At 39.4% G+C, this 22,050-nt stretch overlaps 2 protein-coding genes across 5 annotated transcripts in view; one reads left to right on the top strand and one right to left on the bottom strand.

Moving 5' to 3' along the window:
* cog3 (component of oligomeric golgi complex 3) overlaps positions 1 to 6,795 on the top strand; it is a 64,740-nt gene extending 57,945 nt beyond the window's left edge. For both annotated transcript variants that reach the window (XM_039745269.1, XM_039745268.1), the window contains 2 exons: positions 2,022 to 2,120; positions 5,808 to 6,795. In XM_039745269.1, the coding sequence (XP_039601203.1) occupies positions 2,022 to 2,120; positions 5,808 to 5,837 (129 nt within the window). In that variant the 3' untranslated portion in view covers positions 5,838 to 6,795. The remainder of the gene's footprint in view (positions 1 to 2,021; positions 2,121 to 5,807) is intronic.
* A 10,956-nt stretch (positions 6,796 to 17,751) lies between these two features.
* The window catches only part of LOC120523702 (glutamate-rich protein 6-like), a 168,580-nt gene continuing 164,281 nt past the window's right edge, over positions 17,752 to 22,050 (bottom strand). For all 3 annotated transcript variants that reach the window (XM_039745265.1, XM_039745266.1, XM_039745267.1), the window contains exon 12: positions 17,752 to 18,271. In XM_039745265.1, coding sequence (XP_039601199.1) covers positions 18,011 to 18,271 — 261 coding nt within the window. In that variant the 3' untranslated portion in view covers positions 17,752 to 18,010. The remainder of the gene's footprint in view (positions 18,272 to 22,050) is intronic.

Here is a 22,050-nt window from a genome sequence, read left to right as displayed (position 1 = left end):
GAGTTTCACTGTACTCTGCATATGTGACAAAAATGGCTGTATCATTTACATCAGAACTATCATAATAAACTCATTTGAGGCCACAGCAGTTTTCATTAATTTCACCCCACGACTGGACATATTTGAAAATGTGTAGATTTAAATTTCAACATCATCTTTTACATTTGAGTCTTTCTCCTTGATCACTTTATTCGCCAACCCCTTCAACCCTCCCTGCCAGCGCTACGCACCATTGTGAAGAGGGGGACTGAAGGCACCCCAAGGAGATGCTGGCACTCCTCCAAAACCCCCTCTTACACGGCGATACAATGGGAAACAAATATATATATTTTTTTAAACCTCCTCTTTGCTCGATCAGCTGCTGGCTTGCTGCCGTGTCGTGTGATCTGCATTCTGTGCAACACTTCAAACGTTTAAAAGCCTGTATAGCACCTGTCCTTTTGTCTCACTGCCTTGTCTCTCCCAGGCATCCTCAAACATTATTTGATCTCTTTTTTCTTTTCTGTTATTTCACAGAGTAATAATTTCCATTCGTTTGCACTAATGCGATCTTTACTCATTTTTTTTGAGACTTTCGAAATTTCCTCCTTCCATTATCTCTAACCTGCTCAGCATGTGTATATCGCCAATGTTTTTGAATTCTTTGCAATATTCTACTTTGTCTTTCTCCTGCCCCGGCCGTGGTTAAATCTTTTGGCACAAAGTGTAATCTCATGGAATGGGCTGATTATTGCTTTTGGGTCTGTTTTTGACGCGCTGCTCTTTCTTCTTCGCTTAGTCGTTGACGTGTCATCTAGAACGTATAGAATTTGTAAGAGCTGAGAGCACAGGAAGTGTGTCTGCCAAAAGCATTCCATCATCTGAGGGGTTAGATGACTGTGGTCTTGTTTGAAAATGGTTGTAAGTAGGGCATGACTTGCAAAAGTCACTGTCTCACGGCACTTGCTTCCAAAGGTTGTAAGTATGATGTGACTTGACCATCTTGCGGTCTTCAAAAGATCACGTCTCATTGCAGGAAAAAAGTCTCGTCTCGTCCCAAGATTTTTGTTATAATAGAGAGATTGGTAACACTTTTAGTTTAGGTAGGGTAAAAATGCATCTCTTAACTAATTTACTGTTATGTAAAAAAACCTTAACGCACACTTTTTTGGCTTTTAATAACACTTTACAGAGCATCCATTAAGTGTCTATTCATCTAAGCACTATGGCCAACTAAAATAAATGGAATGGTCTGAGGTGGCTTAACTGAGACATGTTTCTCTTGATATTGCATATTTGAGCATAAGACTTGTGAATCCTTCATATTCACAATTCATTTTACCAGCATGCCAAATGCCGCACTGCCCAAAGGCAAATGACTGACACCGACCACCTTACTGATGCTTTGTAGATGTAAGACCTAAAGGTGTCTTTTGTTAATGTCTTGTTCCATAGCAGAATATGAGTAATAGAGGCATTTTTACTGTACCTAAAGTGTTACCAAAAATGTTTTTTTCTTCCCCGATGCTTTTGGTTTACTGATATCCAGGAAATGTTTTCTACAAGTTTTAGTTCATCAGGTACAAAGCCAAAGGCTACTTTTGAAAGACTTGCCTTTAAAATGTGACCTAACATAATTTTGGGAGACACCATAAAATTGTCAGTTTTGCAGATAATATGTATCTCAATTTTTTTTTTTTACCCCAAACCAACTGATTTTTTTTTCCTGTTCACACAAAATTCCACGTGGCATGGCATGGCACAAGCATACATATATGTGGATATATGAGTGCAATCTGATGAATAAATAAAAATGCGCTAATCCCAAATGCTATTTCTGTACAATATTTAGCTTTGTGATTTCTTATAAATGATTCATATTTTCTCTCATGATTCATGTCTCCATTTAAGGTTTGGTGTAAATTTGTGATTTTTTTTATTTAAATATGAAAAAGAAAGATACTTTAGGGATTATGTGAACTACTACTATGATTGATGGATGAAATGACAAATTGACAATTCTCACACATTTTCATATGCAGAACAACATTCAGCAAGTCTTCCAGAAGATCCATTCATTATTACAGGAAGAGTACAGTGGTGAAGATCTCCAAATTATCGCCTGTCCCTCCATAGAACAGGTAATGTAATGCAATGTAAATGGCGGCTGCAATACAGTAGAGAGACCAGTAGCACAATCAAACTGCAAAGATTAGCAAAAAGTCTAATATACTCTAACAGACTTTACAATTCTGCTGTTACAAATGGTGTACTACTTTTATGATTGTTAGTGGCAAGTGGAAAGGATAGAAATGATGTGATGTGCTACAGTAAGTTTCTTTTCATACATAACTGAATTCCATGTAGTGCCGGGCAGGAGTTCAGTTGATAAGATTAAAGGACTTGATGGCATCTGAATGGAAGAGAGGAGTCCAGCCTTCTGTTGTTTATGTCATGGTGAACTCACATGTACAGTGCATCCGGAAAGTATTCACAGTGCATCACTTTTTCCACATTTTGTTATGTTACAGACTTATTCCAAAATGGATTAAATTCATTTTTTTCCTCAGAATTCTACACACAACACCCCATAATGACAACGTGAAAAAAGTTTACTTGAGGTTTTTGCAAATTTATTAAAAATAAAAAAACTGAGAAAGCACATGTACATAAGTATTCACAGCCTTTGCCATGAAGCTCAAAATTGAGCTCAGGTGCATCCTGTTTCCCCTGATCATCCTTGAGATGTTTCTGCAGCTTAATTGGAGTCCACCTGTGGTAAATTCAGTTGATTGGACATGATTTGGAAAGGCACACACCTGTCTATATAAGGTCCCACAGTTGACAGTTCATGTCAGAGCACAAACCAAGCATGAAGTCAAAGGAATTGTCTGTAAACCTCCGAGACAGGATTGTCTCGAGGCACAAATCTGGGGAAGGTTACAGAAAAATTTCTGCTGCTTTGAAGGTCCCAATGAGAACAGTGGCCTCGATCATCTGTAAGTGGAAGAAGTTCGAAACCACCAGGACTCTTCCTAGAGCTGGCCGGCCATCTAAACTGAGCGATTGGGGGAGAAGGGCCTTAGTCAGGGAGGTGACCAACAACCCGATGGTCACTCTGTCAGAGCTCCAGAGGTCCTCTGTGGGGAGAGGAGAACCTTCCAGAAGGACAACCATCTCTGCAGCAATCCACCAATCAGGCCTGTATGGTAGAGTGGCCAGACGGAAGCCACTCCTTAGTAAAAGGCCCGCCTGGAGTTTGCCAAAAGGCACCTGAAGGACTCTCAAACCATGAGAAACAAAACTCTCTGGTCTGATGAGACAAAGATTGAACTCTCTGGTGTGAATTCTAGGCGTCACATTTGGAGGAAACCAGGCACCGCTCATCACCAGGCCAATACCATCCATATAGTGAAGCCCAAGAAATAACTGATAATTACAGAGAACAGAAAGTAAAGTTCTGGACCAATGACAGAATGACACTAAAAACAAACTCTGCCAAAGTTATGTTAGGTTAGAAACGTGGACAAAGCAGCATCTAATCCAAACCATATCACTTCATCTGTGATACTTGGTAGAAGGGGTGTCATAGCTTGGAGATGTCCCACTCTTTTCTTTTGATGATTTAAGTGTTGATTTCACAATGATGACTTAAAAGGTCAGAATGAAATCATAAGATACAGAAACGTCGTGTCTGTCTTAGTACAAAAAAGTTCATCCACATTCTGCTGTCGCTGTAGCATGTAGCAAGACCATTATCAAAAAAAAAACCCACTGTCAAACAAACTGAGAGGCTTATCAGCAGTAAGCTTGCTGCTAATGGTAGTGTCAAAGTTAAATCATAAAGCCAGTCCAGGATGAGAACAATACCTTCATTGTCACGTATGTGGAGCCACTCAGTACACAGGAAGATATGGCTGACATACAGATGCCAGTAACACTTCTTAAATACACTTGTCAGTTAAAGTGCATGATTAGTTTCATTTCTCATGTCATCACTTGTTACTGCTAAACTGGACCCTTGGAGTCAGGATTCTGCAACACTACATTGTACTCTAGCAGCAGGGACTGGGTCACAGATCAAAAGCCTTTAGTGAAAATGCTTTCTAAGAGTGTTAAAGGCAAAAACGAACAATTAACAAGGACCGAAGTGACTCAATATGATGAATAAATCCTATTTACTGAATTACTACTCTCACAGTAGCCAGTTAGCATGTACTTCACTTGTTGACAAAGACACTAGTCAGCAAAAATCCTCAAACACTAAATGCAAATGACTTCCACCAATTATTATTAATGAAGGATTTGCAACCAGCCCTTTAGTTTTATAGTGCTTTAATTTCCAAAGATCTGTAGTCGGCTACAGTTCAGCTTGTAACATATTATGCTTGTATTATTCTAAAACATTCATTCTTCCATGTTCGCACCTGCTTAATCCATTTTAATGTCACAGGGGGTTGAAGCCTGTCCCAATAGCATTAAGCGCGTGACAGGAATAATCAATGACGGTTATGCATCTGTTGCTTATGCCAGTAGCATCAAGTGCAACTCTTGACAGGGTGCCATGTGCATTCCCTGACACAATTACTCATAATGGACCAGTTAAGAGTCTCCAGTTTGTAAAACAGGCATATACGTGGGATGTGGAAGCCTAGAAAAACACTCCACACAGGTATGGGAAGAACATTTAAAATCCAAGCAGGCAGTCTGGAATTTGATTCTAACTCATAATGTAGCAAAGGTCATTCTTCCCCTTTCTAAAACACAGAAATACAGTGATCCCTTGCTATATCGTGCTTCGTCTTGCGCGGCTTCACTCCATCGTGGATTTTATATGTAAGCATATCTATAATATATATCACGGATTTTTCGCTGGTTCGCGGATTTCTGCGGACAATGGGTCTTTTAATTTATGGTACATGCTTCCTCAGTTGGTTTGCCCAGTTGATTTCATACAAGGGATGCCATTGGCGGATGGCTGAGAAGCTACCCAATCAGAGCACATATTACGTATTAAATAAGACTCCTCAATGATATACGATATGCTTCCCGCATGGTGCTTTGCATACTTGAAAGCCCGAACAGCACGTATTGATTTTTGATTGTTTGCTTTTCTCTGTCTCTCCCACTCTCTCTGACACTCTCTGCTCCTGACGGAGGGGGCCTAGAGGATACGGACACTCCTCTAAAAAATACTGAAAGACTTTCTTCACATTGCTCCCTTACTTGCGGTTGCTTTGTCGCACGGTGCTTCACATACTTAAAGACCCGAACAACCGTATTGATTTTTGATTGTTTGCTTTTCTCTTTCTGTCTCTCTGACATTCTCTGCTCCTGACACACACTCCTTTTGAAGAGGAAGATATGTTTGCATTCTTTTAATTGTGAGACGGAACTGTCATCTCTGTATTGTTATGGAGCACAGTTTAAACTTTTGAAAAAGAGACAAATGTTTGTTTGCAGTGTTTTAAAGTCCCTGTCTCCTCAACCTCCTGTGTTTCTGTGGAAATCTGTGACCCAAGCGTGACAATATAAAAATAACAATATAAACGTATGGTTTTTACTTTGCGGATTTTCACCTTTCGCGGGGGGTTCTGGAACGTAACCCCCACCATCGAGGAGGAATCACTGTACAGAAAAGTAAAGGTTTCTGTCTTGTTAGTCTCATCTTTTTTGTCAATACTAATCTGAATTGCTTCTTTATGCAGGAATAATCTGAATGTTTTATTCTGGCTGTTTTGCTTCAGGGTTACCAAAAGAGTGCAAGTCAAGAAAGGAAAGTGTAATGAATACTAAATAAAAATGAATGTGTTCATTTTGTTTTCTAGATCAATTTACTGCTCTCTGTCCACAAGTAAGCGGAAAGCAAGCACCGAAGCTGGCAGACCGGGGATGACTGTGCAGTGCTGGACCTGTGCTAGCAAAGCCTCACTGACTCCGCAAAGAGCATTGTAGTGGGTTTATATTTCAGCAATTTTTGGGGATTTCATATACACTACATAGACCAAAGACACCACTTGGCTGACTAATTCACATTCATGAGTTGTATTTGATTCAGAAAACTGCATATCAGCAAGGCCTGTGTTTGGTAATTTAGTATCCCTTTTTTTCTGGCTATGGTGGTACATTTTTAAAGTAATCTGTAATGTTTTATGTTTTTGTTCATTCAGTCATTGCTGATGACAGGAATATTTTCCATATTTTTTTTTTATTCTTTCTCTTGTTTCCCCACCAACCCCTATTCTCCATTCCACAAAGGGACGGATCTTTTTTGTGTCACTTTTAATTTACTAAGGTAAAGTGGGCAAGCATAACAGTATGTAAGCAACTTTTGCTTGGAACTCTTAATTTTCTACAAGGGTAAAAGGCGTGTGTAACTGAGTGTAGAGGCAGATCATCTTACCATTTGCTGATCCCCTGAATTATAAAAACTGCTAGAAGGTTATGCTAAAATGCCAAGCCACTGGCTTGTAAAAGAGTCCTGTCCTGTTTGTTCAGGCTGAATTTATAGGAAACATTCTGCATCCTCTTTGAATGCCTTCTGTCTTTGGGAATTCTCTCCCTTTTTTCTTGGCCCCAGTTTTTCCGAATTTGCTGTTTTGAGTCGAAATTCAGGCTGGCTAAGCAGGGCACGGACTCTCTACCAGTAACTTAGAAGTAAAGCAACATCTGACAGAGTCCCACTTCATCATTAATGCACAGCAGAAATTTACAGTTACAACTTTTGTAAATGTCTATGTTGAATTAAGTTGTTGAGGGTCACTACTGTACAATTTGTAATTATTGTAATATATTAAAGTATTGTATTTTAACTAATTGGAGGTGGGCTGCATTATTACTGAAAGTTTCCTGGTGTTCATTCCGCCTGCCTACATCTCCTTTACGGCGAGTAACCCTGTTACGGTAGGTCTGTGTGAAGATACAGCAGCACTAGAGTGTTCTGCGCCCATCCGAGAGCACGTCGCTGCATTCCCTACGTTTATCTTTTATTTGTTTTTTGCTACTGTGTCTTCCAGTTGGTAAATTTGATGAATGGTTCACTTGAATTGAAGAGATTTTTACTCTGCAAGAATTTATTTGACGTTGTACTGCTAATGTTATTAGGCCATGAATTAACAATTGTCCATTCTAGTTAATACTATCATAATGAAGATATTCCCTTGATACAGCAGTTAAACAAGCAGTTTATATGGAATACTTAATGTTATTCTTCTAAAGTGACAGTTTTATATTTTAGGCTAAAACATTAGCTGAATTAGCTTATGTACAGTAACATGCATTGTATTTACTGTGTAATGCTTTACATATCACGTTCAGAAGTTTGAGTATAGCAAAAAAAGTATTACTAATAGGTGTGGTAACTTTATGATGTAAGACTTTAATACTTATGAGCCAATATGCATTATTGTTTCTGATAAAACGGCCAGATTTGGACCATGCAACTCATCCGTCCATCCATCCATTATCCAACCCGCTGTATCCTAACTACAGGGTCACGGGGGTCTGCTAGAGCCAATCCCAGCCAACACAGAGCGCAAGGCAGGAAACAAACCCCGGGCAGGGCGCCAGCCCACCGCAGACATGCAACTCAGCAGTTGGGATTATTGTGATCTGCATTTTCAGCCAATTGTTTCAACTTTTGGCACATTAAGTCACATTTGAACTTGTTTACTCAGGTATTATAGATGGATTTTTTTTGCTGAGTTGTTCAGAGCCTTTGCAGTGTTATTTTTAAACACATAAAACAGAATACACATACTTTTACCTTTTTCTAAAAGAGCAAAATTAACACTACATCAGTCCTAAACAGATTTTATAACTTTGTATATAATGTATTTTTCATGACAACTTCAAGTAATAAATTGTGTATTGTTATTAAGAAAACACTTTTAATCTTTTAAAATTGCATGTATTATGTGTGGAAGGAACCACAGTGGAACAGTCTCCATAAATGACCTTTAATGCACTTTTATATAAGATCGGTGTCCTGTACGTCTGCTGCATGTGAGTTTGGGGATGTTGCCAAAAATTCTGGGATTGTACTTCATCGGTAAGTAGCGAGACAGTGGTGTGCACAACCGAAGGACTGCCACTTGGCTCATACAAAGCAATGCTTGAATGTTATCACTTGTATGACGAAAGAAAACTTCTAGGAGGATGTGAAGACCACTAAGTGTATCTACCTAAAGGTATGTGTCTGAAAACGCTTATTTTATGGCTAAGTGAAGGCACAAGTGAAAATGAATTACGTCTGTAATCCCTGTTATTTAATATTTGTAATATTCGAGTGACATTGACAAACACAAAAAATATGAAGAATTAAATCAGACCTCCTGTTCTTGCATTTGAAGGTTTTTCTTTAACTAGAAATGTAGTGAATCTAATGAGTAGGGCCACCGGTGGCAGCATCTGCAACTAAGCTTGTGCACATGTCACTGTCATTTGGAAACGCATATAAAAGTTTTGAAATCCTTGTACAAATATGTGTAGTTTTTCCATCCATCCATTTTCTAACCCGCTGAATCCGAATACAGGGTCACGGGGGTCTGCTGGAGCCAATCCCAGCCAACACAGGGCACAAGGCAGGAACCAATCCTGGGCAGGGTGCCAACCCACCGCAGGACACACACAAACACACCCACACACCAAGCACACACTAGGGCCAATTTAGAATCGCCAATCCACCTAACCTGCATGTCTTTGGATTGTGGGAGGAAACCGGAGCGCCCGGAGGAAACCCACGCAGACACGGGGAGAACATGCAAACTCCACGCAGGGAGGACCCGGGAAGCGAACCCGGGTCTCCTAACTGCGAGGCAGCAGCGCTACCACTGCGCCACCGTGCCGCCCATGTGAAGTTTTTTTCCCATTTAATTTGAATACATTATGAAGCATTTTAATTATACAGAAAGAGAAATAATGAATTATAATTAGAAACTTTTATACAAAATTGACAAATAGACATTCACATTTATAAGCACATGAAACATCAATGTGTTCTACTGAGAATGAGTCCTCGTTTTCCAGCACACATCACCATTTAAGTATTTTTAAATACCCTGGCTTGTTGACACATTACTTTAACATGGCTTTCTCATAACTTCATCTTAGTTTAATCCTGATGCTCTATATATTCATTCAATTATCATTATCATTCATGGTGGCTCCGAAATTCGTACTAACCTCTACTTTCTCTTCTGTTCTTTTTCTGTTTTTTTGTGGTGGCGACCTGCACCACCACCATCCGATCAAAGCACCATGATGTCCCTACATTGATGGATTAAAGGCCAGAAGTCTACATGACCGTCATCATCTTCCATGTGAACCCTGAATGCCATGAGGTCTGACTGAGGTCATTTATGTTAGGTAGAATGCCTAGATGGGGGCTGGGTGGTCTCTTGGCCTTGGAACCCCTGCAGATTTTTTTGTTTTTGTTTTTTCTGTCCTCCCTGGCCATCGGACCTTACTTTTATCCTATGTTAATTAGTGTTCCCTAATTCTGTTTTCTTATTTTGTCTTTTTTTCTCTTTCTTCATCTTATAAAGCACTTTGAGCTGCATCATTTGTATGAAAATGTGCTATAGAAATAAATGTTGTTGTTGAATGAGGTGGTAGATAAAAAGAGGACACTTGCCACCAAGAACTAGGCTCCAGCCCAAGTGATCAAAAAGAATGACAAATTAAGAGTTTAACCTTTTGGCTTTTCTCTGCGTAACATCTCACTAGGCAGGTGCAACACACTAAATTTCTTTTTCTCTGTCCATTTCCAAGAAAGCATAATTGAGTCTTTCTGATTATGGTCTTGCTGCATGACCCAGCTATGCTTTAACTCTTTCAGGGTGGATGTTGACTTTTGTCAAAATTCAGGGGTAGAGGATGGTAATTAGCCGTAAAACTTGCCGTTTTAGTTCGACTCTCTTTGTTGGAAGGAAAGTTAGCTTCGCTGATTTGACCTTGATTGCGCAAGCGTGAGTAGCAAAGAGCAATCGTCCTCTAAAATGACATCAACATCTGGTGAGAGACCAAAGCGAATGCACAAAGTTAAATACTCTGTTAATAATACGTTTTGCGTATTATTGCCAAATCGGACTCTCGACTTGTCGAACTCAGATTTTGATGCAAGTGATCTGAAGGTGGAGATTGAAAATGAAAGTGAGGTACCGGCTTCAGTTGATCGGTCACCAACTGATCGTGGTGCTGAGCACACTTGTGTAGCTGATGCGCCTACGGCAACCTTCGCCTGGGAGGACCGCCATTTATGATGACAAGAGGTACAAGTCAGATTGTGTTGCTCTGCCATACGAAGGCAGCCAGCCCACCATGCATTCCTACTGGCCATTGAGCTGCCCCTACACAGCCACCAGAGACCCTGAACAGGCACAGACAGTAGCCACAGTAACAGACGTTTTATGTTGATTTACATGTGAAATCTTTGCTTTGTTTGCGGTGGGCTGGCACCCTGCCCGGGGTTTATTTCCTGCCTTGCGCCCTGTGTTGGCTGGGATTGGCTCCAGCAGACCCCCGTGACCCTGTAGTTAGGATATAGCAGGTTGGATGTGTGCTTTTCAGAAAAGTGAGTTGCCTGCAAAAATATCCAGCCGTCAAAGAGTTAAGTTATGACCAAATTGTCTGCCATTCTGTAGGAGAATCCTATAGTGTAGGTTAGGGTTGTTAGGTTTCTTTAGGGAAGGCTATGCTGATACCTTGACATCACCATCATGTTTGAGCCGTTGCTTGAGATTTTCATTATGGAAGGTGCCTGGTTTTCTTTCTCTCTCAATATGTAATGGGGTCACATTGGCTAAACAGCTTAAATAATTTAGCTTAAGTGTTGTTAAAAGGTTCTTGATAATTATGGAGGTGAATTTTGGAAGTGTAGTTCTTGTGAGTACTGCCTGTTCCAATTTCAGCCCTTTGTATTTCTGATGTTCAGTTCATGAAATCAACAATACTTAATCTTCTTGTGTCTCAGAGTGCCTCCATTTGGATTGGGTTTTTCTAGAGCTCCAAGTGGATTTATCCATTTTTTCACACCAGCATATATCAGCATTTTTGTAGAGGATGAATCTGTAGAGCCCATGTGCTGACAACTTGACTCTGATAGTAGAATGGCTCTGATTTGTATTAGACAGAATGGACCAAATCGGTCCAGATTGTTACCTCAAGGATTTAGACATCAGACCCTGGTTAGGGGTGAAGGGTTGAGAGACACGCTGCTCATGGTTGTTGCATTTTAGCTAGGGGTCCCACCCCTGGCTTGGATTCAAATGTCTCTTATGTTTGTTATGTTTCTTTTTTTTTTTTTTTAAAGTAACATTGTTCTTTTTTTTATTGTGACATCATCTTTTCTATGTTCCTTGTGTTTTATGGGTTGTCCCCCAAGAGGTGGGACCACTTGCTTATCACCACAAGGAACTGCCCTCAGCCATATAAAGGCTGAGGAAAATTCACAGTCCCTTGCAGTTATTTGAATACACTAGGTGGTTGGTGAGTTTGCCTGTTTTTGTTGCTCTTTTTGTTTATTTGCAATTACTGTTTTTTTTTTATTTTTTTTAACCTCTGTGCTTTGTGTTCTAACTATTCTTTGGATTTGTTTTTTTGTTTGCCTTGGATTGCCTTTATTGTTTCAGGCAATCCCTTTGGCCTAATGTGCATCTCTGAGCTTATTTTATGCCTCAGACCATATTTTTTGTACAAAGAAATCCTTCTATTTATAAAGACTAGGGGGCTTTGCCCCCTGCCAACGCTACGCCATTGTGAAGAGGGGGCCTGAACGCACCCCAAGGAGACAAGGTTGCTCCTCCGAAACCCCTCTTAAACGTTGATACAATGGGAAACAAATAAGTTGTTTTTTACCTCTTCTTTGCTCAATCAGCTGCTGGATTGCTGCTGTGCCACATGATCTGCATTTTGTGCAGCGCTTCGAACTTTTAAAAGCCTGTACAGCACCTGTCCATTTGTCTCACTGCCTTGTCTCTCTTCTCACCCAGACATCCTCAAACACTATGCGATCTCTTTTCTCTGTTCTGTTATTTCACCGAGTAATATTTTCCATTTGTTTGCACTAATGTGATCTTTACTCTCAGGTTTTTGAAACTTTCAAATGTTCCTACTTCCATTATCTCTAACCTGCTCTGCATATGTATCATGGGAGTTGCTTCCAAAGGTTGTAAGTATGATGAGATTTGTCCGTCTCGCAGGACGTGAAAGTGTCTCTTTTCTCTCTACCAAAGATCACGTCTTGTCGCAGGAATAAAGTCTTGTATCGTCGCAAGATTTGTTTTTTATAATAGAGAGATTTTTCATTGCAGTTTTATGACCAGCGGTCTAGTGGAAATGTTTGAGTAATTTTGAGACTCGGGTGTGAGGCTCTCTCTCAAAGTTCATGACAATGGTAAATATTAAAATAAGCCCATATGTCAGAAAGGAGTGAGGTTTTTTTTCATTAAGAGATATAAACATTAATTTTTAAAACTGTGTTAAACATAATTTATTTCTACTGTCTTAAAATTAGCTTTCCAGAAGCAATGCTTTGTAAATGTATTCAACTTCTTTAAAATGTGGATCTTTTTCCAAGTTTTTAATGCATACTTAGTTGCTCAATAGGGAAAATTGTAAACATAATCAATCCTGTGAATTTCAAAAGTACAAAGCTAAATGTGAATGATTTTGATTAATGATTCATCTAGTTAAGTTCTACCTTCATAGTTATAGACTTATATTCTTTTTTTAGATTTAAAACCGATATACTGTGTACTGCTAACATGCAGGAGAACCTGATGAGCAATGTCTTGGTGCATTCGGTAACTCCAAGAAAGAGATCAGTATGAGAAATATCAGAATAGTTGTAGTGAGGAGAAATTATTGATTTAACTAGCTATGCTGCCCATCTATGATGGGGTGAAATCTAAGTAATCAACGTAGACCTCCGTGTTAATGTTTGCAGTGCACCATACTGTGCCACAGTCTCTGTTATATGCCATTTGGTATGAGATTCGTAAAAGCAGTGTCAAAGTTTGTGATGCACCATCTTTAGGAAAGACAGGGGCAGACACACATCCCACTATTATGGTGGATTTAAGGGATTACGGTGAATGCAGTGCGTGTTCTTCTTAAATGAGAAATGTCTAGCAAATTTGTTTGATTTAGTTCATGTTATGGCAATATAGAGTTAAAAGAAAAATGAGCGAATTCATATTCTATATAACTTTTCAGATATTCATGGTAACAAACTGTGTTGTCATTAATGTGATATTGCTGTCTTCCTTACATTCAATTTTTTGAAAACTGTGGACCTTGACTGCTCATCGGAAAGATAAAAGACTTGTTTGTAGTTTCTGTAAGGAAGGCATTTATAATTGGGAGCGTTTGATTTAGTAGAGACATACAGTCTTTAAAATACTGAGAAACCACTCAGTCAATCAAGCTTGTTTATTTAGCATTATAGAATTGACTCCTGTTCAACTCCTAACAGTATGTTGTAGTTTTATTTGCCTTTTTAAATTGCTTTTTTGCTTTGCCCCTCAGGATGAAAATACCATATCAATGCAAACAACTCTTTTAGGTAAAGAAGACGGAGGTTTCGAGGTAAGGCTGTTGTACTTACTAGATGTTGGTTAGCATATACAAGTAAGAATTTCAGTGTACTCCATATTGGGATATTGTCCCAATGTCTCATCCTGATCTTCAGAGCTGTTAAGGTTTCTGCTTCAACTCTTTGGCAGTTTGTTCCTGATTCTCTCTTGACCCTTTGCTTTGTGTGTTTAAATATGTGTCCTTCTGGTCCTTCTAAGTCAACTTAATACCTCATTACCACCACTTTTTATATACTAAAATCCGTGTTAGCTCAACCATTTCAAAATGTAGCTGACAAAAAATAAAAATCCTAATTACAAATAGTGGCAGTTGAGAGGTTTTGTAAATGAACAAAAGGTGGCACTGTCGGTTTATCCAATAAAAAGAAACTGAAATCCCTAATACCCTTGGGCAGGCGTACCTCAGAACACACCAGAATCCGGCAGCTCATTCCCGAGCTTGTCACAAATCCCTGGGCTCTGCTGTTTCTCTGCTGGTTTCAAAGAGGGGATCGAAAATTAATCCGAGGGTCTTGAATGTACAGAATATGCAATTCAGTGTCAAAACTGCACGCTGGCCCTGGATTAACTTCACTATAAAGCTAGATTTGTTATGCGTGTATTACAAACGCAGGGCCTTAAAATGGTTGAGGATTATAACAGAAGGCCGCTTTTAAAGTTGAATATAATGAGCTTCAACACCCAAGCATATTTCTGCTGGGAGTTTACGGTGATATTATTATTATTTTTTTTTGGTACCTCTTGTCTAGCCATGGAGACACCTCTTCGAAAACCGGTGTCTTGATATTTTGTCAGATCATCTGCCGCTGGCTGCAACCAGCCAGCTGCAGGATACCATTTAAAGTCTTCACACTCCAGTTAATCCATCTTCAGCAGATAAAGGGATTGCAGGGTTTAATCCAAATATAAACCCTTTCCATTCCTAGGATTATACCACACCTCCCTACAGGCTACTTCAATGGCCAGAAAATACATTATTTTTCTTTGGGGATATTTTTCCCCACAATTTCAGGTTAAGTAGGTGTTTTAAATTAATGATTAACTTTTAAATAGTTTCTGCCTGCATTCCGATTTCTCATTAAACTAAAACATTGATAGATTGTTAATGTCCAAGGAAACCCAAGGGCAGTAACTCAGTGAGAAGACTGAAAGTTGAAAGGACCGCCTATACAGTCCTGCCATTCAGCTCATTGTTTGTTCATGTGGGTGCATTCAGTTCGTACTGTCAACTGTTGAAGATTTTTAAAAGAAAGTGCCTTTATGCCATCAGCCTTGACTAAAGATGTTAGATTGGCCAAACAGTTGTCATTCTGCTGAACTGTTACAGAATAAAATGGGGGTACAAGAAAAGGATGATACTTGGGTTTTTAAAATTTCAAAGTTTTGTTCCCAGTGTTTGTTCCACGTTGTATGGCCACTACACAGTTAGGACTTTAATGTAGGAGACATTGGTGGCTTTACATGCAGTTAGAACTAGGAAACGTATTTGGGCATTTTTAAAGAATTCATAAAAGGTCAGTGTTTTTTGGTTTATCATTATAGATCTTGTAGACCAAGTGGGGCCTGGTGGATGGTGGTGACTGAGGAGCAGACTTGCACATTCTCCATTTCCTGTGATGTTACTCCCATCTCCCACAGAGCTGCCTGTTCTGTCCGTTACTATCCCAACATGAACGATTATTGTGCGTATCTGCCCGGGTCCAATGAAAGGCTGGTCCACAATTTATTTATGAGTCTGCCATGACTCTTTAAGCAGAATAGAAAATGGATACGCTATTGTGGACCAAATGTGTTTTTAGATTTTCTGTTCCACACTTCAAAGACAATCTCCTGATGTCCAGTGCTGCCATGCTAAAGTGGTGTTCCATAGTCAGTTTAGATTTGTATGATTTTTTGGGGGTCGCTCTTTGTTTGATTTTTCCATCTGAAGCTGCTTCATTGTGTGGAACTGCCTCACTGTCCGAGTATTCACCTTAATAAATGGACAAGTATCTGTTTGTGTATCTGTGTGGCCATCCGTTTGCTATGTGTCTGTTTTGTGCTGTTTGGTATGGAATTCGTAAAAGCAGTGGTAATGTTTATTACTACATAATAATGCATGTCAATAGATGGATCACTGCAAATGCTAATGCTGAATACAAACAACATACTTGCAGAAATCCGCTTATCCACCTTAATAAAGTGTGTGTCAGTGTATTGTGTGTCTGTCCGTTTGCTATGTCTGTGTTATACGCTATGTGGTTTGAGATTTGTAAAAACAGTGCTAATGCTGGGATGTGCCATCTGTTGTAATAAACAATGCAATGCACTTTATTACTACATCCATCCATTATCCCACCTGCTGTATCCTAATTACAGGGTCACGGGGGGGTCTGCTGGAGCCAATCCCAGCCAACACAGGGCTCAAGGCAGGAAACAAACCCCGGGCAGGGCGCCAGCCCACCGCAGGTCACACACACACCCCAAGCACACACTAGGGACAATTTAGGATCGCCAGTGCACCTAACCTGCATGTCTTTGGACTGTGGGAGGAAACCCATGCAGACACGGGGAGAACATGCAAACTCCAAACAGGGAGGACCCAGGAAGCGAACCCAGGTCTCCTTACTGTGAGGCAGCAGCACTACCCACTGCGCCACCGTGTCGCCCTTTATTACTACATGCATAGCAAAATACATTCCTGTAGATGGTGCACTGTAAACACTAATGCTGAGTCCATCCAACAGAGAGTAACTGCCAGAGAGATCGAAAACACCTTAATAAAAGGACAAGCGTGTGTCTGTGTATCTGTGTGTTTGTCTGGCTGGTAAAGCTACGAAGAAATATGTAACAATAAAGAAAGCATGTATAAGAAATGTATAAAAAATCTAAAATAATAAAAATACCAAATAAGAATATACAAATTAAAAATTGGACTTCTTGGCCTATTGTACTGTTTGACATTATATGCAACCTGGCAACAACTTACTTGCACCTGCTCAAGCCACATGAACGAGGTTTATAGCTTTAGTGCTAATGACTGCTAACTTTACGTGAAAGGCATTGGGTGATTGAAAGCAACGATAAATCGACGTGCGTGTCGGTAAACCAAAGCCTTGACGTTACCAGGCTAGAGTTGCTAAACCAGGAGACCGCCGGCACATTTTCCCAGCAAAACACTTGAACTATAAGAGTGGTCGGTTTGATGCCAAAGAGAAGTGGTGAAAACAGACGGCTCTGTCTGAAGAAGAACAGGCCACAGCGAGCGAAGGGAGCTGGGTGTGTGTTATTATACCAGACGAAAAGGACAGCCCGCGTATCACATAAAAAACAAGAGGCGTACGTTTATTACTAAGAACTCAGTCCATCTAAGATGAGTAGCACGGCTAGTCTTTGATAAAGTAATTGACATTATTTGTGCTGACCCGCATTAAAGCAGCATAGCACTCGAGTTCTCACCATCCCTAGGATGGAGTATTTCCCACATTGCCTCCCTTGCTTTCAAAGTTTTATTCCACTTTAGTGCATTCTTCTGTGTGATTGAGTACATATTTACTTCTACATATGGGGCTGAAACATGTCATTAAATTCATGTATAATATTTCGATCCCTTTTGTAAGGTAGTTATTTCAAAAAAGGAACAGTGATGTTTTAAGATAAGATAGAACTGTTCACTGGATTAGCACATACAAGTAAGAGTGTCACTGTACTTTTATACATTATCTGTAACACATTATCAAATATTATTATTAAATTATTATTATCAGTACTTTATCTGGACCTTATAAAGCACCTTTTATGGTTAAGATAACAGCTTTAAAAATATTTGAAAAATGTTAATATGTTCTGCATGAGACCAAATAATTGTAGTGCCTTGAATGTAAATCATATTTTTCCTTCTTAAACACAACACCCAATTTCTGGACAGTAAGACATCATGTTAGAGGCATGACCAACTGGAACCTCACTTGGTGTGAGACAGGAATCATCCTGGGATAAGGACGTATGCCAGGCTCGCCTAACCTACGTGAGGATGGAAGGCCACTGCAGTATGGCTGGGCATTCTGACCCCTGAGGTGCCAGGAGGAGCTGGTTCTGTCATTAGTGTCTGGTGCACAAGCCAAACCACTGACCGTATGACAAGTAGTGCAGTAACTACGTACACATGAGAAGCACAAAACTTTTAATGTTACTTGGACACAACAAATTAGATTTTTGGCAACATGTTGGCAGAATTTAAAATCACTAATGATTTGTGATATTGCAATTAAAAATGACAAACAAATGGGTGGGTACCTGAAAGAAAACTTGCAGAAGAGTTTGTGTTGAACAAATGTTAAAGTTTATCTACTTGAAATCATGATGAATAAATAGAGAAGTGAAACCACTTCCCAAACTTGCTGTTTGTTTCTGTTCATTCATATTATTATTTTTGACAGACTGCTTTGAAGATGAAGTCACTTTTTCTTTTCTTTTGCCCTTAGACCCTTGTCAAATGACAACTGAACATCTGACTTCCTTGAGCTTTCTTCTTCCGACTTCTGCTCTTCCAGTTTTGAGAGACTGCTAGGTAAGGCGTGCAGCTTGGGCAGGCACTGAGAACATTTTACAGCAGTCTGGATCTTATCGAGGAGGGTGTGGATCTTGAGAGTTTTCTGCTGTAACACCTTACGTATGACATCAGACCCAGTTACTCGCTCCTGCTTGGGCTCTTTTAGCTGGACGGGAAAAAGTAAAGGCAAATTGTAGTTAGCTTTTGTTTCCTTTTATTATGTTGACATTGTTTTAATTAAATGGATATTAATATTACTTTGCAACCTCAGATGACAAATCACACCAGTGGTCCCATACATTTTTTCTTCACTCCTAGTGACTCTTCCAAATGAATGCACTCAAAAAGCTACACATTGCTGAGTACTGGTCACTACAAATCACCAGGAGTTGTGTTAATACAGTCCAGCAGATCTGAGTTGTAGGCCTGCTCTTTTCTAACTTCATAACAAAGCTGTATTGTATGAAATAGATCATATTCACTGTTTAGATATTTAAATTTCACTGTAACAGGTGCATGCCTGATTGACACTTAATATTTTTATCAAATTTTTATTGCATTTCAATATAAAATTTTTTAAATATTGAATAATTCCTGTTATTTGTATTTTAATTGTAGTTTGAAAGGGGCATGATGGCGTCCTGATTAACTTTTACAATACATAGTTGTCTAAAAAGTTCTACCCATTATTTGATACCTTTTCACTCCCATTACATTCTTCTCTCAGCTTTCTTCTCATTGTAACAACACACCTTATGTAATGTTTTTCTAAGTCAATATTTTAAAGTCTCTATACCGCAAAGGTAATTGCAACTTAGAGACAGGACTAAGGAATGTTAACAATACTTGCCTTTTTCTTTGACTTTTTTCCTCACAGGGTTTCAGGATCCGAGAGTGTAGAAATAAGAGTATGGAGAACATCAAGTAACACAAAAGTGAGTTTTTATGAAATAAGATGAAGTTCTGTATTTTAATGTATTCTTTGTAAAATTGTGAACAATGAATATCAATTGCTAGATTTTATTTTATTTTTTGCCCACACAAACAAAGATGAATTTAATTTTACAAAGAGGTAATTAACATCAAAGCATCTCCCCTTTCCGAATTGTACCACACTTTAAAAACATCTGTGTAAACAAAGTAAAATACCAGGGTGATGCCTCAGGCTTTAATGGTTACCCTTAGGATTAGGAATTGTCAGCTTCAGAAAAGTAGAAATGCCGGACATACTTAAAAGATCAAAGACTGTAAGCGAAGTAATTTGTCACATGGACAGCCAGCCAATCAAATGTGTGTAACATCAGAACCCCACGTGGAGTTTTAAAATAAATATGCCTTTGTCTGAGGGTGATGTCAGAATGAGAAACCGCAACAACCAAAGAGCAACATCATGAGAGAACAAGAGACTTGCAACCGTTTTCATCTGATGGTCAGCTAAAGCATCTCATGAACAATATCAATTGCTGTATCAAAAGGTGCCCAAGGACATTCATCTTTAGACACTTTTTTATAAGCTTTTTCTAAAGACTATATATGCTGCACATCCAGACTTTGCCATTTACATTTTCTTTTATACTGTCCTCTACTGGTGGTATTGTTTTTTTTTTTTTTTTTAATAAATGCCAAGTTGCTTTTAACTTTGTACTTATATTTAGAGAGACTGAAGCAATAAGGTAAATATTTAGAGTAACAGAAGCAGTAAGGGAGTGTTGCATGATCTGAACTGTGAAGTTTATCGGCTGAGGACGAAGAGCTCTGTCTAATAGTAAACAGTGCGTTAAAGTAGACATCAGTGGTTGATAAATGGCCTATAGCCAAGGATGCTCGGCTTTTGTATGTTTAAATGTACACCAAAAGTAATATTTAGGTCTGAGATATATTTTGTTTGTGCCTATGATAATTGAAGTGCCAGCGAGTAGGGAATCCATTTTACTGGGAGCCCGTGATTGCCGGACATTTTTCATTCCCGCATTCCCGAGAATGAAACTGCTGTAATTCCCGGGAAACCGGGAACGGCCAAGCATATATAGCATGTAAAAGTGTAAAAATCGATCAAGAAATAACAGAGTTATAGTTGAAAACTGAAGTGTATCTGTATCTGATGACTGTGCCGCCTACTTCAGTGGAGGCAGAGTGTGCTTTCTCTGCGGCTGGCATACTCTGCACGAAGTACTCTCTCGCCCTGGACGACCGCATGCTGGACACATTGTGCTTTCTACGCTGTTATTACCACAGCTAACTAGATCACGGGTGCCCACAGTTTTTCGGCTTGCAAGCCACTTTTAAAATGAATAGGTCGAAATGATCTACCTACATTAAAAAGTGTGTGTGTGTGTGTGTGTGTGTGTGTGTGTATATATATATATATATATATATATATATATATATATATATATATATATATATATATATATATACTTCTTTGTCTTATCTTTGCACAATGTCTTGTCTTGTTTGTGTTTTAATTTTTAAATTTTAATTCTATTTTTTATTTATTATTTGCACGTCACGTTGTTACACTGTGGACCCTGAGCTTCGCAATTTCGTCTATCTGTATACTAGTATATGGTTGAGAGGACAATAAAGTTCACTTTGACTTCACTTTGACTTTGATATACACTCACCTAAAGGATTATTAGGAACACCTGTTCAATTTCTCATTAATGCAATTATCTAATCAACCAATCACATGGCAGTTGCTTCAATGCTTTTAGGGGTGTGGTCCTGGTCAAGACAATCTCCTGAACTCCAAACTGAATGTCAGAATGGGAAAGAAAGGTGATTTAAGCAATTTTGAGCGTGGCATGGTTGTTGGTGCCAGACGGGCCGGTCTGAGTATTTCACAATCTGCTCAGTTACTAGGATTTTCACGCACAACCATTTCTAGGGTTTACAAAGAATGGTGTGAAAAGGGAAAAACATCCAGTATGCGGCAGTCCTGTGGGCGAAAATGCTTTATTGATGCTAGAGGTCAGAGGAGAATGGGCCGACTGATTCAAGCTGATAGAAGAGCAACTTTGACTGAAATAACCACTCGTTACAACCGAGGTATGCAGCAAAGCATTTGTGAAGCCACAACACGCACAACCTTGAGGCGGATGGGCTACAACAGCAGAAGACCCCACAGGGTACCACTCATCTCCACTACAAATAGGAAAAAGAGGCTACAATTTGCACGAGCTCACCAAAATTGGACATTTGAAGACTGGAAAAATGTTGCCTGGTCTGATGAGTCTCGATTTCTGTTGAGACATTCAAATGGTAGAGTCAGAATTTGGCGTAAACAGAATGAGAACATGGATCCATCATGCCTTGTTACCACTGTGCAGGCTGGTGGTGGTGGTGTAATGGTGTGGGGGATGTTTTCTTGGCACACTTTAGGCCCCTTAGTGCCAATTGGGCATCGTTTAAATGCCACGGGCTACCTGAGCATTGTTTCTGACCATGTCCATCCCTTCATGACCACCATGTACCCATCCTCTGATGGCTACTTCCAGCAGGATAATGCGCCATGTCACAAAGCTTGAATCATTTCAAATTGGTTTCTTGAACATGACAATGAGTTCACTGTACTAAAATGGCCCCCACAGTCACCAGATCTCAACCCAATAGAGCATCTTTGGGATGTGGTGGAACGGGAGCTTCATGCCCTGGATGTGCATCCCACAAATCTCCATCAACTGCAAGATGCTATCCTATCAATATGGGCCAACATTTCTAAAGAATGTTTTCAGCACCTTGTTGAATCAATGCCACGTAGAATTAAGGCAGTTCTGAAGGCGAAAGGGGGTCAAACACCGTATTAGTATTGTGTTCCTAATAATCCTTTAGGTGAGTGTATACTGAGTATACTCTATACATAAAATGTATGTTGTTGTACCTTGCATAACCTTTATGGCACAATAACAATTCAATACATTTATGGTCACTACAGTATTTGGATTT

This window comes from Polypterus senegalus, chromosome 2 (genome assembly GCF_016835505.1).
Source record: "Polypterus senegalus isolate Bchr_013 chromosome 2, ASM1683550v1, whole genome shotgun sequence".
Lineage (NCBI taxonomy): Eukaryota > Metazoa > Chordata > Cladistia > Polypteriformes > Polypteridae > Polypterus > Polypterus senegalus.
Note: the sequence above shows the minus strand (reverse complement) of the source record. Positions and strands in the feature narration are given on the sequence as shown.